This window comes from Contarinia nasturtii, unplaced genomic scaffold, assembly GCF_009176525.2.
Source record: "Contarinia nasturtii isolate CC-2019 unplaced genomic scaffold, AAFC_CNas_1.1 Cnas_scaffold_493, whole genome shotgun sequence".
Classification (NCBI taxonomy): domain Eukaryota; kingdom Metazoa; phylum Arthropoda; class Insecta; order Diptera; family Cecidomyiidae; genus Contarinia; species Contarinia nasturtii.
Genome location: NW_022197846.1, coordinates 2,554,311 through 2,571,071, shown reverse-complemented (window position 1 = coordinate 2,571,071; position 16,761 = coordinate 2,554,311). Strand labels below are relative to the sequence as shown.

The following is a 16,761-nucleotide window of genomic DNA, read 5'->3' as shown; positions in this document are numbered from 1 at the left end:
ACAAATTTCGGTGATTTTTATTTGGATAACGATGATTTGAAAAATAATAATGAATTAGTTGAGAGTGAAAAAAAAAACAATTATGCACAAATTGTGCATCAACATAAGCTTTGAAGAAAAGCAAGTTGATGCAAATGACCAATGATTCAATTGAATGAGTTGTGGTTGAAAAACAAAAAAAAAATATTTTCTTGGAAGTAAAATCAATTTTCAATTTGATTTCAGGATGGAAAATGTGCTTTGATGAAGAGCCCAGGAATCACTCAACCCACAAACTATCAACCCATGGCCATACCGCAAACTATCAACCCAAAGTTGGACACAAGCAGTAAGTACCGTTTTAATCACTTGATTTTCAAGCACTAAAAATAGACATTACAAATGGAAGGCATGTTTGAAGATTTTCAAACAAAACTATGTTTGGATATAAATAATAATTAGAGTGAAAATGAAACACAATATCACAATATTGTTTCCACATTGACCGATGTATTACCAGCATACTGTTAACATCACGTTAAAATTTATTTAATAATAGTTATAATTTCAACAAAAAATTATGTTTTGGTGCAAACTTTTGATATGAGCACGGTCGGAAAGAGAGGGGGTGGTTCCATCCAAGAAAAATTTAGTGAAGAAAATGAATTTTTCTTGCCAAAAACTCTAGCAAAAAGATGTTTTGATTTTTCATTCTGCTCGAATCAAAGTTGATTACGAGGGGAAGGGGTAGAATTTAGACCGAAATCGAAAAAATTTCTCCCTCGTCAAAGTCATGACCAGTTTATCTTTAAAGACAAACTTTTACGAGGAGGGGGCTTGGCTATCTGACCTTACATCCCCTTCTGCCCATGAAAATTTAACATGGGAAAATTAATTGCCAACGAAATTCGAAACAAAATAAATAAATATATTTCAAAATACAAATAAACGATTTTTTTTTATTATTATTTACTGGTTTGCTATTGATGTATCAATTTTTCATTTGATTTTTAACCTGCGGATAGTCTCACTTTTCAGTGATTCGATAAAGCAATTTTACTGTAAATTTGCACAGAAAGGGTCGCCATTATTTAAAAAAAAGTGATTGAATATCAAACTTCAATCATCATTAATAACCCAAAAAACAAACAAACATGCTCGTTTCCATATTCACTGAGTTCAGGTATAAAAAGCGTGGTTTTACAGCGATCATATATAGTAAACTGCAGAGATCGAAACCATTTAACATATATCTCATAAAAAGCGATTTCGAAACGTTTTCATTGATTCGCTTTTTTTCTCTGCGTTTTTTTTTAATAAAGCTGAGCAAGCGAAACCTAGGGGGTAGACACTATAGATCTACTGTAATTATCTAATAAAATCACCAATACATCTTTTTTTCTGAATTTTGATATTCCCAATGTGTTTTACTACTAAAACCGTGATTTCTGTGATTACTTGTTCGTATTCAAGTCCAAATGTCATTCTAAAGTCGATAATGCCAATTTATACAGACAAATGTCATATCGTTTGACATTTGACAATTGCTGTCTGTTAGAAGTGAAATGACAATCGATTGAATGAACATATAATCAATTGCATCAACAAAAACAATTTTATTTTTTTAAAACTATTTTCGATATTCAAAATGAATTGCTTCGATGAAATAGAGTTTTCTTTTGGTTCTGATTTGCCAATGTGTTTAAAATTATTGCTTTTGTCCACGGGTTATGATACATTATTGAGTTTGAAACAACTCACAAATGATAGTTTATCAAAGCTGGAGATGTATATTCGAAAAAATCGTGCTTCAATTGTTTTTTGTCATTGCGTAGAGCCTTGCAATTTTGCCGATTATGAAAAAAAAATTACATTTGATTTTTCTCCCGGTCACCGAGAAATAATATTAAATTTTCCAAAAATCATCGAAGATATGCAATCATCAAAAATGTTTCGTAATCTGTCATTGGAAGGAACAAAGGTATTATTTTTATTGCTGTCAAAACCTTCCAATATATATACAGACTAAAAGTAAAATTTCAATTTAAGGCAAAGAATTCCAGTCAACTTTGTGCAGAATATTCCATCATCCTAAATGAACTATTAAATGTGGCAAATAAAAACAAAGACAGGTCGAAGAATGCGCGGGAGTATACTGATACGTTGAAATACTTTGCAACATATATATTTACACTATGCGGCCGAACTTGTTACGAGACACTACATCAAAATTTGCCTATTCCCTCGACAAAAACGATATGTAAGAAAATAATTTATAATTATTTCAAATTAATTTGAAAAATACTGTAGTAAATTTTTGTCACAAATTATACTTTTTGAATAGTGCGTTGCATCAATGAATACAAAACGAGAATTGTCGAAGGCGATTTGAGGTGTAAAGAATTACTCCAATATTTAACAGGTTAGTTATAAATATATGGTCGATTTCACATTTTCCCTAACCTCTTTAATTTCCAACAATAGAACGCAATGCCGGCACCGACATATTGCTATCAGAAGATGCTAGTGGCATTGTATCGAAAATACAGTATGACTCTGTGTCCAACCATTTGATTGGAATTGTTTTACCATTCGACGAAGTAAACGGATGTCCAAAGCAATATGTGTCTACGGCAGAAAATTTAGAAGAAATCAAACAATTTATGCAGCACAATAAATCAACACTAGTGTACATTGTTCTAGCGGTACCAATGAAAGAGGGTATACCACCCTTCTTGTTGCAGATGTTCGGCACCAACAATAAGTTTAATACTGAACACGTCATTCGACGATGGAACTTTATCATAAACGAATTGAAAAAGTAATGTATATAATATCTTATGTATATAATTTTAGAATCAAATTGATTGATTCGAAAATATTTGTAAAAAATGCTCAAATAATTTGTTTTGTAGTGGCAGTCAACATTTTCTGACATTGATTTGATTTTTTATTATCAGATATGGTATTCGGGTTCGTGGATTTTCGTCGGACGGCGATGAACGGCTTTTGGCAGCCATGCGCCATCAAATGAACCAGGATCACATCCCGCAAATTTTCGTACAAGACTCCATTCATTGCGGAACAAAGATGCGGAACCGGCTGTTAAGGCCACAAGGTTTGTTACCAATGGGAAACAAACAAGTGGCGGTTGCACATCTAAAAATTTTAATCAAAGATGTGGCAAAAGAAATACATGGATTAACATACTTCACAGTCTGTCCAAATGATAGACAGAACTTTAAATCACTGGAAAAGTGCATGAATATACGGACACGAAATGCCCTATTAAAATATGTTCCCGATAGTGATGCAACAGCTTTTTATCTTCAAATATGTCATCAAATTACGTCAAGTTTTATGGACTATAATCTTATGCCCTTGCAACGTGTCGAATTAATTTTTCATTCTGTGTTCTTTTTGCGAGCATGGAGACAGTGGATTTCGTCATCGGAATACAGCCTTGAACATAATTTCATCACGAGAAATGCTTATCTTTGTACTGAGATAAATGCGGAAAATTTATTAAGAATGATAAGACAATGTCGGGATGAAGGCAAACCAGAACTTTTCCTCACCACTTTATGTAATAGTCAAGCTTGCGAGCAAGCATTTCGTCAATTTCGGAGCATGGGTACTGCTAACTGGACAAAAGTAAATTTCTCCCTTCTGGAGCTATTGAACATGATTGGCAGGCTCGAAGTTCAAAATGATCTCTTGTACACGAAGTTATCTGCATTAAACATACCGCTTCCAAAACTTGAATCAAAAGCAACAATGGCCAAAACCAAAATATATGATTTACCATCCGATTCTGACATTGAACGAAGCCTTGAGAGAGCGAAACGTTCAGCTATAGATGATGCATCCAAATTTGGTATTATTATTGATCCAGTCAAAATCAAAGTTCCCGGCGTTAGAATTTCAAGAAATTTTCATGATGTCGAATTGAACGATTATGGCAGTGACGATGAAGACGAAGAAGTTGAATATGAAGTTGAAGTCAATGAAAATGTTAATGATAATGGACAACATAACCGTTTGGATGACGATGAAGAAGAAGAACAACAACAAGAAGAGCAAATCGTACAAGATGATGATAATCAAAGAGCATACGTAGCTATAATTGATAATTCTGGACAAAAAAAACATATTCGTAAAAGCACAATAGTTTGGTCACTGTCCGACGGTGCCAAAAAAATTAGCAGCGATCGATTGGTGCGTGTACAGCAAGCCACAAATGCCATTCAATTTTACCAGAATCGCAACTTGGAAAATTCACTTAATTCAAATGATAAAATATGTGTTTCACAATATATCACCATTGGGGACTGGTGTTTTTTTAAATATAAAGGAACATCAGATGAGAATGAACTGATTTGTATTGGATCTATTCTCGGTTTTAGACTCGCTAATGGAAATTCTGAAAAAGAAAAAATTTATAAAGGTGACCTAGTTGATTTGGCCAAAACTCCATCTTTGAAAAACAATTTGCAACTTCTATCTTCGTGGTACTTTGTAAACGATAATGCCCGTTTAGTTCCCGTTAAATCAGAAAATCATAGTTTTCTTCATATGGAAAATTACATTGCGTCTTTATTGATCAAACCAATACTCGATGCTGACACACACACACTTTATTTCCATCAAAATGATTTTAAAGAAGTAGAAGACGCTATTTTAAAACTGATTTGATTAGAAAAACATCATTGGTAAAATGTATTTTTTGATTTGTAATACAGTTTTTTAATTCGCAATTTTGCATTAATAAAAAATAAATTCAACTGAATACGCTGTAAAATGGTCATTGACCATTTTGATACATTTATTGGAGTGACAACTTTGAATAAAATATATTGACCAGAATAACGGTGTTTTTACATTTGATTAAAAAAAGTACATTTTTATTCAACCGTCCGATTTTTACAACGTGCTTCAATGTTGAATCAAACTAAATTGAACTCCAATTAATTAGAAAATATTCCATGTGCGATTCACTATTTCTGTTAAAATTAGTGGAAAAGAAAAATATTTTTCTACTTTCCGAGAGATGAGGAAATTACATTTTAATTTGCTTATAATAAAAGCAATTTGATTTAGCTAATTAAATCCTTAAAAAAAAACGATTGAAAAAACGAAACACTTTGGTTTGATTTGACTTTGTCGGATTCATTGCTTGGTCTAAGCGTTTGCCTCGTATTTGTGTTCGGCTCGAATGCGCATCAGATGCATATGCACTGAAATAAAAATGAACCATAATACATTTAATATTTAACTGCTGTTTTTTCTTTAAAAATAACTCACATTCATGATCAATTGATTCCAGTTCTATTTCTTGAATTGGAACTGGAACTGGCGGCTTGAAAATATTATCGATAGGCTGATATCCTTCAGATGTTTTTTCCATTGCATCAACAATTTTCGTGGCCTTTAAATTCTTTTTCAAGCGATTGATCTCAATGATGGAGAGTTGGTGAAGTGCCACTGTACATGGCTTGCAACCAAAGGCTTCACATAAAAAATCGTCCATATTTCTCAATTTCTTTTCAATGGCACCAATGCGCGGTCGAAGTGCTGTGTAAAAATTGTACGAATTTTTTTTCACAATTTTTAATTTTAAATATTAACTATTTTATAAAAAAAACTTACGTCGATTCAAAACTTGTTTCGGCATTTTTCTTCGTTGTAATACTGTTAGCACAGTAAGAGACTAGGTAAGAGACACGCTTCGCTGTGATATGGTTTGCAAAGTAAGTAAGACACGGCTTACTAGATAACTAATAACAGACTTTCAGTTTGAATTTGACAAAACAATAATCTAGGCAAAACTGTCACTGGCACGAATTGGCGGTAACAAATTTGACACTTTTAACTTACTCTTTCATTACTACTTGTTACCGTACTCTCGCAAAGACACACTGACCAATTTAAAAAAAAACACATTCAAAAATGACATCATTTTTAAGAGAAAAGTGCATAATTTGTCAAGATTTGTTGTTTAATCATCAAAAATTGAGCACAATTTCAACATGTGGACACGTATACCATGATCATTGCGTTCGCTGGGGATTGCACAAGTGAGTTTAATCGAGAGTTTTTACAGTTTGATGTTTGATTATCCAAGGAAAATATAGTTCGTGTTTTTTTAAAACCATTTTCTTCGTTTATTCAATTAAATAGGGATAATCGCTGTCCGCTTTGTCGAAAAACTTCTGATCGACGTAATCTGGTGCGACTATTTTTCGGCGAAGGAAATCTTGGCGATGCCAATAATGTTGTTGATTCTCCTACAAATGAATCGAAACCCATTATCGCTGCAAGAATCAATGTAAGACGTCAGTCTGATAATATTGCTAGAAAAGTAAACGATTTGAATATCATCTGTCCGGCCAAAATTAGTATGAGACGTCAGACTTGCAATGAAAAAAGAAATTTGACTCAAACAAATGATTTGATTACCGTTGCTATTGCCAAAATTGATGCCAGATACACAGCTACTGATGCTGAGATAAATGAAGTTCAAATGAATGATTCGAAAGCCACTATAGCCACAGCAACCAATACAATAATCCCTACAATCAAAACTCAACCAACTCCAACAGTCACCCGTACAAATCCTCGTCGAATAAAAACTGAAACCAACCGATTCAATTTCAATCAACGTCGATGTGTCGTTTGTACCAAAAAATTCTTGATCACAAATGTAAACGATTTCGATGTTTGCAGTGTGTGCTATCGAAAGATCTCCAGTTAAAATAAATAAATCAAAACACAAGTGTGCCATTCATCGATTTTTTTTTTTTTGCATTCTCAAAGTTGCATGAAATTATTTGTCCAAGGTGTGAGTCAGTTAATATTTTTTTGTAATTTTAAAATTTCTATGAAATACAAAATATTTATATTCAAACAACATCAGCTGCTCTTCTTTATTTGGAAATAATAATAAAAAATTATAAGTCAAAGTTATATTGCAATAGTCAATGTGATTTCTATTCAAACAATTAATGTAAAATGAGTTTCGTCTCTAAAATAAATTAAATCAATTTTTAGATCTTTGTTGTGTTAATTTAGAATTACAAAATACATGTATTGGCTGTATACAGCCATCAGTCGTAAATTGATAGAGTATCTTCAAAATCAATTATATCCTCACTTATTTCGTCCAAATTTCCATATGTTGATCCTTTCAAACTGAGTTTTTCATATTGGTCACTTGTCAATGTTATGATGATTGAGTTGTTGGCTGGAACCGTATTGATGCGACTGTTATCTCCTCGTGTGATCGTGCTTTCAGAAGTGCGTTTTGCGAGATGTGCCGTATCATTTGAGTTGTTCTCAGAATTCTTGGTCTTGTCATTGGATGTAGTGGCAGTGGAGTGAAGACGAATGTGTTTGAAAATATTACTGACTTTCCAGTGCTTTTCATATCGAATGTTGGAAATCGAGCCGCAAACTGGACAGGAAATTGAGCAATGGGCAAGTAGCGAATTTTCCGTAGTGATCAGCTTTATTTCATTTACGGAATCATCCCAATTTTCTTTCAAGCCGAGAGCATGTGCATAAGTTGACACTTGATTGATCAATGAAATACGAAGATCATTTTCATTTAAAGTTGGTGAGTTTCGATGTTTAATAACTTTCGGCTTCTTCATCTCTTGCCGACTCAATAATTCTTGTTTTATCCCCATAATTAATGAACGATGGCCGGGAAGGAATGTGAATGGTTGTTTTGGTTTGTACTCAACAAACGAATCAGCAAGAGATCTGGCATTTTTCTCGATGTATGCTTCCAATTCGATCAATTTTTCTTCGGTCACAGTTAAAAAACTAAATGCTGAATTATATCCAACTGCTGACAAAATATCTTTCACAGATTCTGGAATTGAACCGATTAGGCCAATATTTTTCATCGATTCTTCAAATTCGGACCAAAAGTCATTGAATGTCTTTCGCTTCGGCTATAAAATATTTCGATAAATAGAATTAGGTTTCAGTAAACCGGCAATTTTATTTTTATCGTATTTTACATCACACTTACCATTTTGAATTCACACTCTTTTTAGAAGTTTATTTGTTGATATTTTACAAGTATTTTTAATGAAAAATAGTATGTATTCGCTTCAAACAAAAATGCTGCTGATTTCTGCTGTTTTCAAAATGCGCTGTGTCAACAAAACAAACAAGTTTAGACTGAAATGTCATAGATGAATTGATCATCACGTTTGACATTTGACATTATTGGCAGTTCCGTCGGCAATGAAACTTTCGATTCGTTGGTAAACAACATATTAAATTTATTATAAAGTGAGAAAATATATTTTTTTATTTAATTATTGTTTCCGATTGTTTATTCATATAAAATTATTCAAATAAAATAATTTAATCTCTTTCAAAATTCAAGAACAAAGTCAAAATGAATACTACTCGCACACTTCGATCTATGACAAAAATACAACAAGAACGAAAATTGCTGCAAACAGGAGACATACAACAAGACAAACAACATTCAGCCAAAGGGAAAAAAACGATACACAAAGAAAAATTCACCGAGAATAAAGCGAAAATATCCAGTCGCCGTGATTCACATGTAAATAAAAAATCATATGTCGAGTCCAAAACGTTGAAGAAATGTAATTTTCAAAGTGTATCTTCTGCAAAAATTGTAAACCGTCGCCAAACAATATGTGTGCCAACTGAAACTTCGGTTGAAACTGAGCTACGAGATATTATTCATAAAGAAAGACAAAAGTACCAGTTTCTCGATGCACATTATCGTCAATTACAGGAAGAAAAAATTATGTTGGATTCAAATTTCAACAAAGAAAAGATGCTCGGGAAACAACTCTTGAAAGAAAACAAACAATTATCAGATGAGAATCAAAAACTCCGAAAGGCAGCTCAAACGTATAATCAATGCACAATTCTCACTGAACATAACTACGCATAATTGAGATTCAATTTATTTTCAAGACTGATGTTTTATTTCTGTTTTTTTTTTTCGATTAGTTTGAAATAAAAAAATGTTGTGATGCATTTATCACTGTTTACAATTTCTTTCGAAAATATACACATAACGATAATTCTTAAATTCTGCAGTATTAGATAATGCAGATTATTTGAACTCAAAACGGAGAATACTTCTACATTCGGTGAATACGTCAAAGAGATTGGTGATTATTTATATTATTTTGAGATTGGTTATTTATTTACTATCGCTGATTAACTATTCCATGTGTCTACCCCCTAGAGCGAAACATTTGGTGAGCTCGTATTGTGCGTAAATAGATAATGTATTTGTAGGCGTGAGAGAAATAGGTGGCTGCCGCATTCGATTTTTTCGGTTTGTCCGTTGATATCGATACTTTTAAGATATTCTTTGGTTTATGTGTGCCATTAACATCTTTCGGCGCACAAATTACCCGAAATATTTTCGGATTATATACATTGTGTATCCAGTGACACGCATATTTGCATTTGTATCCATCATTTCATACATCGCTTTATATTCAACTACGCATTGAGTTGAAAAAAAAAGTGAGCACGTATATCAGCATAACAAATTAGCACGTCATAACAGGTTCGCTTTTTTTACGACTGTCCATTTTTGGACTATTTTCTGAATTGAGCACGTTACCTCTTGCGAATATATGCATCGTTGTGTGTACCGTTATTATTACTTGTTCACGTTGAATGTGTGTGTGTGTTTTTTTTTTGTTCGCTCTCGACACTTTTGCATTCAATACATGCACATGCAAAAACACCGTTCATTCTCGTTTACAAAAGGAATTAACGATTTTATTTAGCTCTACTTTTTCTACCAATTTCCAAGCATTGCATTTGGAGAGAGAAAAAAAACAACGACACAAATCTCTATAAATTACACTGAAAAAAGAACTTTCATATAGGTTGGTTATATATTTTTTTTTCGCACAACACACACACACACAAAATCAATTGTTGTTTTTCGTACTTTTTTTGTTTTGATATTATATATCCACGATGAACACCGTCATAGACAATCTAACGAAAAAAAGGCGTAGCAGAAGACAAGAACAAAAATATTTTGTCTAATTTCCATCTTTCGGTCGTCTATTAGTGCAGTTTCTCTTCAAACCAAATGATTTTGGCCGCATGGAGAGTGTTCGTGCAATACAATTGCGAAGCAAAGCATTTCGTGCATGCATATTCTGTTGCAAGCGGATTAGATTAAAAGCGGAGTTTTAGTTTTCATTTAAACAGTTAAATGGCGTGAGTTTAGTTGATTTCTTTCCACACTCCAAATCACGAACGAAAAACATGAAAGCTGTAGCCGGTCGATTGTTTTGTGTGTTTGTTCGCAATGAACATATTTAAAAATGAAATAAAAGATACACACCACCAAACCGGAATTTTTTTTTCTCTCAATGTTTATATGATTTTCTTTCAAATTAAAAAGAAAACACTTCAATCAAATTTGGGCTAGGGGATATCCATGCGAATTAGAATTAGCACATTAGCAAAAAAATAGGGAAATTTACATGAAGAAAATAGAGAAATTAGCAATAAATAGCAGAATTAGCACTGTACACGTATATACTTTAGTAAGAATTTATTCTTGAATTTATTGCAATAATTAATTAAAATAAAATTCACAAAACAAACGAATTGAATAGTGTTGAACTAAAATGTATCAAAATATGTAGTTAAATACGCTTTTTCCCATTTTTAAATAAAAATATATTCAATGGCACTTAACCAAGCACGTTCCATCTGTATTAACTACAATTTACGAATTGCAATCGGAAATGTAGATTTGATGACAGATTTCTTACTGAAAACGTATACGTCTCTGTAAACGTAAAACTTGACAAACAATAATTCTCACTCACACGATATTCAATTTTTCTGTTTTAGTATTTTATCAATCAATTTTGAATTTAAATAATTTTAATTCAATTGAAAAATATAAAATGAATGAAGCAGGCTTGGAAGCACAAAGCAAGTGGAGTGTAATCAAGAGAAAAAAACACTTAAAAATTATTTTAATAAAATATATACAGCCCGAAACTTGATTTGATAGCACTGATGTTGTAATGTAGATAATAATTTCAATATTCAAAGGACTGAAACTTCAATAAATATAAATAGATTACATGCCTGCTTCAAATATACACGTTGAAAGTGTCAACTTGAAACATTTACGTAAACACATTTCGGTTATCCGATCATGCAGTCAATCTGACGTATGCAATATTTTTGACGTACTAGAAAAATTAGCAAAAACTAGCAGTATTAGAACAAACTAGTAGAAATACTAGCAGAATTAGTGAAAAATAGAGAGAAATAGCGTTTATTATTATAAATTATTCGATCTGCAATTCATGGTTATCCCCTAGAATTTGGGGCAATTTTTTTTTATTTCACACAAGATTCATTTCATACATAAGCTGTTATTTATATGTTCAAGATTTATATTTAAAACAAAAACAAAGTGGAAATAGAAACGGTTTCGTGATTATAAGTTAAATAATTCACTTAAATATGACAGACGTTATTTAATACGTTGAACTTAACAATAACATGAAGCGTGAGCCATGTATGAAAAGAACCAGAAGTGAACCGCTTCGATTCAGCATCTGGGCAGCAATGCTGTTCAGACGCTGCGAATAGCTAGCGCTATTCAGATAGGAAAAAACCATCACTGGAAAATTTTAATATTTATTTTAAAATAAAAATAGTCAATAGATTGATCAATTTACATGCAATTGAGAAAATTCGGTCAGTGTATGTGTAGTGCAAAACTAAAGGAGCTTAAAATGAACTGCGAATGAACGAATGTATAGATATAGATGTTTTGCATCACGTCACTTACAGGTGTGCACACTATTAAAACACGGACCGAGACTAATTATCTTTTATCTTCACTCCCATTAATTCGCACAGCTTTGTTTTTATCTCTTACCACGATGTTCACTTGCTTTGGCAATGCTGTCGAAACAGTCACTTCGAGAGACATAACGCGAAGATAGAGAGGCAGAGAGAGAGTGTGTGTGTGGGGGTACAGAAACAGAGACAGACATCGCATAAAAAACACTGAAAAAGGCAGTACACACATATTCTGGATTTTTCCATTTGGATTTAAATGGATGAACATGAAAGCTTTTTAATTCAACGAAACGTTCATTTGAATTAATCTAAAGTATAGAATGATAGTGTGTTTTAATCGCACCAAACTGATATACTGACAAATTCAATGGTTTTGACACAGTGACTCTGCCATGTAAAAGTTTCAACTTATGATTAGATGGTAGTAGTTGAAAGTTGAAGAACGAAATACAAATCGTGTTGTTGCGACTTTTTTTTGTTTTATTCAGACGAATAAAAAAGACGAAATACAAACAATGAAAATCCGGATTTGTAAAACGTGACTGGCTATGTCGACGACTTTTTTTCCATTCTCTCTTCGTCACAAAGTTAAAATAACATTTTCTCTGACATTATTTTTGATAAGCTCGCGCGTAAAAGTTCCGAATTAAACAAATTAAGATTTAACTAAAAAAAGCAGCAGCAGCAGCAGCAGAAGCAACAACAATGTATTATAATCTTTTCGGTGGAATTAAGTAGTTATCGTTGTACTTCGTATTAGTGTCAAGTCGCAAAATATTCAATTTTATTCCTTTAATCATTTATGAATACATAAACTTGATGTTGCCGCTAATAGAGGCATTTCGTATTATAGAGGTGAATGTCATGGTTTGGTTTATTACATTATTCATCCAGCTTATTAGGTGATTACAAATAGAAACGTCGCCATTTCGCTCCAAATTCATAATTTATTAAATCATTTTTCTTGCAGCTCATGACATTTGGTGCTCAAACCAAAAATCCATACCCGATTTGGCTGCCAAACAAATGACCGGTGCTGCATTTCGTTCAAGTTGGTGTAGTCAAGATTTTCTGCTTAGTCGTCACTTTTATATCAAAGAAATGTATTTCGTACATGTAGAAGCGTAGATATTCATTTTGATGCCTGATAAAATGTGCAAAACCATAAGACTTGATGATTGAATGAGGGCTGAAAATCGTTCAGTATTTGCTGCTAAATAAATTATTGCAATTTTATCCTGCTCTACAAAGACAACGTATAAGATTTCATTTCATAATTCCAAATATAGATTGCATTGTGCTCGTGGAATATGATGGTATGGTCAATCCTATTTGTATGTTCGTGAGTGAGAGAGTGTGCACAGAGAGAAAAAATTTGGTAAATGTAAAGGGTAATTTGTAAGTTTAATATTACTTTACCAAATTACCGTACGAATTCTACCATTTTGTCATATTTTCAAAACAAACGACACGAACAAATTAAATTTACCCCAGCATAATATTACATTTACCAATTGCCGCGTAGCAGTCAAAACATACCTAACGTCGACATATCATCGTATTGTTCACAACCTACAACATGTCTAATCGCGTGAACTTTTGTCCGCAAAAAAATAAAAGCGAAGAGATCAAATCAGAATTGGGATTGGCAAATTTTAATAATTTGTTTATGAATAATACAGAAATCGTCGATAAAAGTGAAATCAAAATCGTCGAATTCAATACGAAGAATTTAATAACACAGTCGATGATATGTCGACGTTAGGTATGATTTGACTGCTACGCGGCAATTGGTAAATGTAATATTATGCTGGGGTAAATTTAATTTGTTCGTGTCGTTTGTTTTGAAAATATGACAAAATGGTAGAATTCGTACGGTAATTTGGTAAAGTAATATTAAACTTACAAATTACCCTTTACATTTACCAAATTTTTTTTCTCTGTGTGTGTGTCAGGGGTGGTTTGATGTATTTTTGCAGCATACCAAGTGTTTGAAAGACTTTAGGTCTTTAGTTTTCATTGTGATTTTCACTTTCAATATAGATAGTATCCAATACAATATCATCGCATCGTGAAATGGGTTTGGTGCCTTCTCACATCTATCGTTGCAATAACTTTGGATGTGCTTGCTGTTTGGATCGGCTGTTGCATCGACTGTTGCAACAGTGTTCGATGCCAAATACCAACTAATTGTAAATCATTTATTAGTTGATTTTAATCGGATTTCACATACATTTGAGTGAGCTCAGAGAAAAAAAGAGAGCTATACCGTACATTTTACCATTCAATATGGATTCGATGGGTTAAAGTGCGATTACTCTGCAGATTTGAAATAAAAAAGCACACACATACAGTTTCTCCAGCCAACCAAATTGGTAGTGTGTCAGCACCATTCGTACATGTAGGCATACTTTATATATAATGTGTATATGCTCGCATGCAGTTCATCGAATATTAACCGAATTCATTCGAATCAAAATCACAATATTTGGAAACTAGTGCGCTTTACTTTACCGACACCGACTAAACTATATCATATCGAAAAATGAAAACTTTCAATGATCGAAATAAAATTAACTCCTACAACGGCAAACGAAGCCACCAACAACAACACCCAAATTGCGCTTGATTTGAAAGAATCAGGGCAAACACTATGAAATGTTTTCACGTCATGCGATGACCATGCACGTAACACACAAAAACTCATTTCAAAACGAATTTCACTATGCAACCATATACAGAACGACAGAATCCGATTGCACTTGTCGTCTATTCACATACATACAAAACAAGAATGATGTTGAACAAAAAATTAAAAAAAACGTAAATTAGAATTAATGCTTAGAAAATCTGTCAATAACAAAGCTTCACTTTTGTTATTTATTACAATATTACATGCATTTTGTTTGTAGCGTTGATGGTTTTCCAGCTTGCCCGTAGAGCTTTAATCAAGTTTGAATTATTTATTTGTCCGAACGGCGTACAGAAGAATGGGAAAATGGGACAGAGAGAAAACGAGTAAGAGAAAGGAAGAGAGAGAGAGATTGAATAAAAAAAGACCAAGTAATGAGAGCAAACGAGGCGAATAGCACATTTACCAATAAAATTTCACCAGAGCAGATGCTGTTTTGGTTTGTTTTTTCTTTGCTTTACGGCATTCGCTTTTTGTGTTTCTGATGGCTAATGCTCTTTCCGAGATATTATACATATGGCTCACCCATTTCACCTCACCGGCACTTACTGATTCAACTATGCCATTATTGCTGTTGTTGTTGTTGGTCTCAGTCCCGTCTGCAGTCCTTTCAATCGCGTTTACTCTTTTGCTTGCTCTTTCGCTCACCATTTGTATCTGTGTGCTGTGTGTGTGTCTGTATGTATGTGTTGACGCTTTAGTTCAGGTGTGTGCCTTAAAACTTGTCTGTGAAAACATGATTACAATTGGATTATATCGCGCAAATGCCATAGTGTTTGATACATGTAGCATTTTTTGTTGTTATTATTGTTGTTCATTTTTCGTTGGCCATTTTTACTGATGGCCTCTCAACGTTTGCATTGTTTTGCTCCTCTGTTACTATTACTATTCCTAACAAACTAACCGGACAAACAGGCACAGAGTGTTAGCAAAAGCGATCGAGCGAAAGAGAGTGCACATACTGCGTCTACACGGGATACAAATTCTGATTTCATTTCATTTCGTTTCATTTTTTAATTTTTCGTTTTTCTCGCATTCTCTTGCACGAAATTACATTCAGATGAAAAAAAAACAAGACAAGCGTACAAATAAGAGTGGTAATGCATTGCTAACGAGAAATGAGAATCAGGAAATGGGGAATGTTCGTGTGTGTGACCAATGACGATTCATTGTAATGCACATATCATAAATGTATATGAGACACGGCTCTAATTAAAATCGGTGAAGATTAATTAATTGTATGTTTCAGTGGATGATGAAAATGAATGAAATAAGCCAACGCTGTAAAATACACTATTACACACATCAGCTCGAAACCTTGTTAGTTAATAAGAAATTGAAAGCAAAAAACACACACAAAGAGACAATTCCACCAGATAAGTTTTTCGACTATGTGCAATTTTTATTGACAAAAAGTCAAGCGAAATGGGAACACTGGTAGATGTTTTTTTCATGGCGAGAAAAAAAAACAATTCAAAACTGTAATGGAAATTCGGACCAAATTTACTGAGTTGACAGTTTTTTTTCAGAATGTTTTTTTTCCTTTCATAATTGAAACGTACTGAAAGCTTAACGACCTCCATTAAGCAAATCTGAGACTTCATACACCTTGTAATATACTTCGCTGGCGTTCAAAATTATTCTTTAAGATAGACATTTTGCTGTACATATGAAAAATTGTGTGCCAAAAGATAGAGAAAGCAAAGCACATCATGAAAAAGCATCATCGTTTGGCAGCGCGAGTTGAAAAGGCACAAAAATGGGTTAAAAATTATTAAAAGAACTCCATTAAATGATCCGAACTTCAAGTTGCTTTGTGTACATTCACAAAATTGCAATGAAATTATGCAGTTCAAATGCCTTCAAAGAATTGAGTGCGAGCACAGAGTGATTGTATGTTTACCAATTTCCACATATTCAATGTTTTTTTTTTGTTCTCTCGTGCTCCGGTTTTGTCACTCTCTTTTTTTTTGCTCAGTTGTGACTATTTTTTATACCAGTCGTTGATGTTGCTGCTGTTTTCTCTCGTCAGCTTTCTCATTTAAATCGGCCACTGAACACCATCCACATAGATTGATACAAAGGAAGTAACTCCAGTTAAAGTAAACAAAATGTAGCATACATACAGGAGTTTTGAAATGAGCACACAGATGGAAAGCGAGAAAACAAACAAACACTGGTCGCTAGATCGTTTGGATTGCAGCTGCAGCCCGCATCAATGCGTA

The 16,761-nt window shown here is 33.2% G+C and overlaps 2 protein-coding genes across 2 annotated transcripts in view; both read left to right on the top strand.

Moving 5' to 3' along the window:
* The first annotated feature begins 256 nt into the window (after positions 1 to 256).
* The window catches only part of LOC116339114 (nucleolysin TIAR), a 400,815-nt gene continuing 384,310 nt past the window's right edge, over positions 257 to 16,761 (top strand). The window contains exon 1 of the mRNA XM_031764788.1: positions 257 to 328. Within this exon, the coding sequence (XP_031620648.1) occupies positions 286 to 328 (43 nt within the window). The 5' untranslated portion in view covers positions 257 to 285. The remainder of the gene's footprint in view (positions 329 to 16,761) is intronic.
* LOC116339177 lies at positions 1,698 to 4,674 on the top strand. Its single transcript, XM_031764892.1, has 5 exons — positions 1,698 to 1,960; positions 2,029 to 2,239; positions 2,324 to 2,401; positions 2,464 to 2,800; positions 2,940 to 4,674. The coding sequence occupies exons 1-5, from the start codon at positions 1,766 to 1,768 to the stop codon at positions 4,672 to 4,674; spliced, it is 2,556 nt and encodes an 851-aa protein (XP_031620752.1). The 5' UTR covers positions 1,698 to 1,765.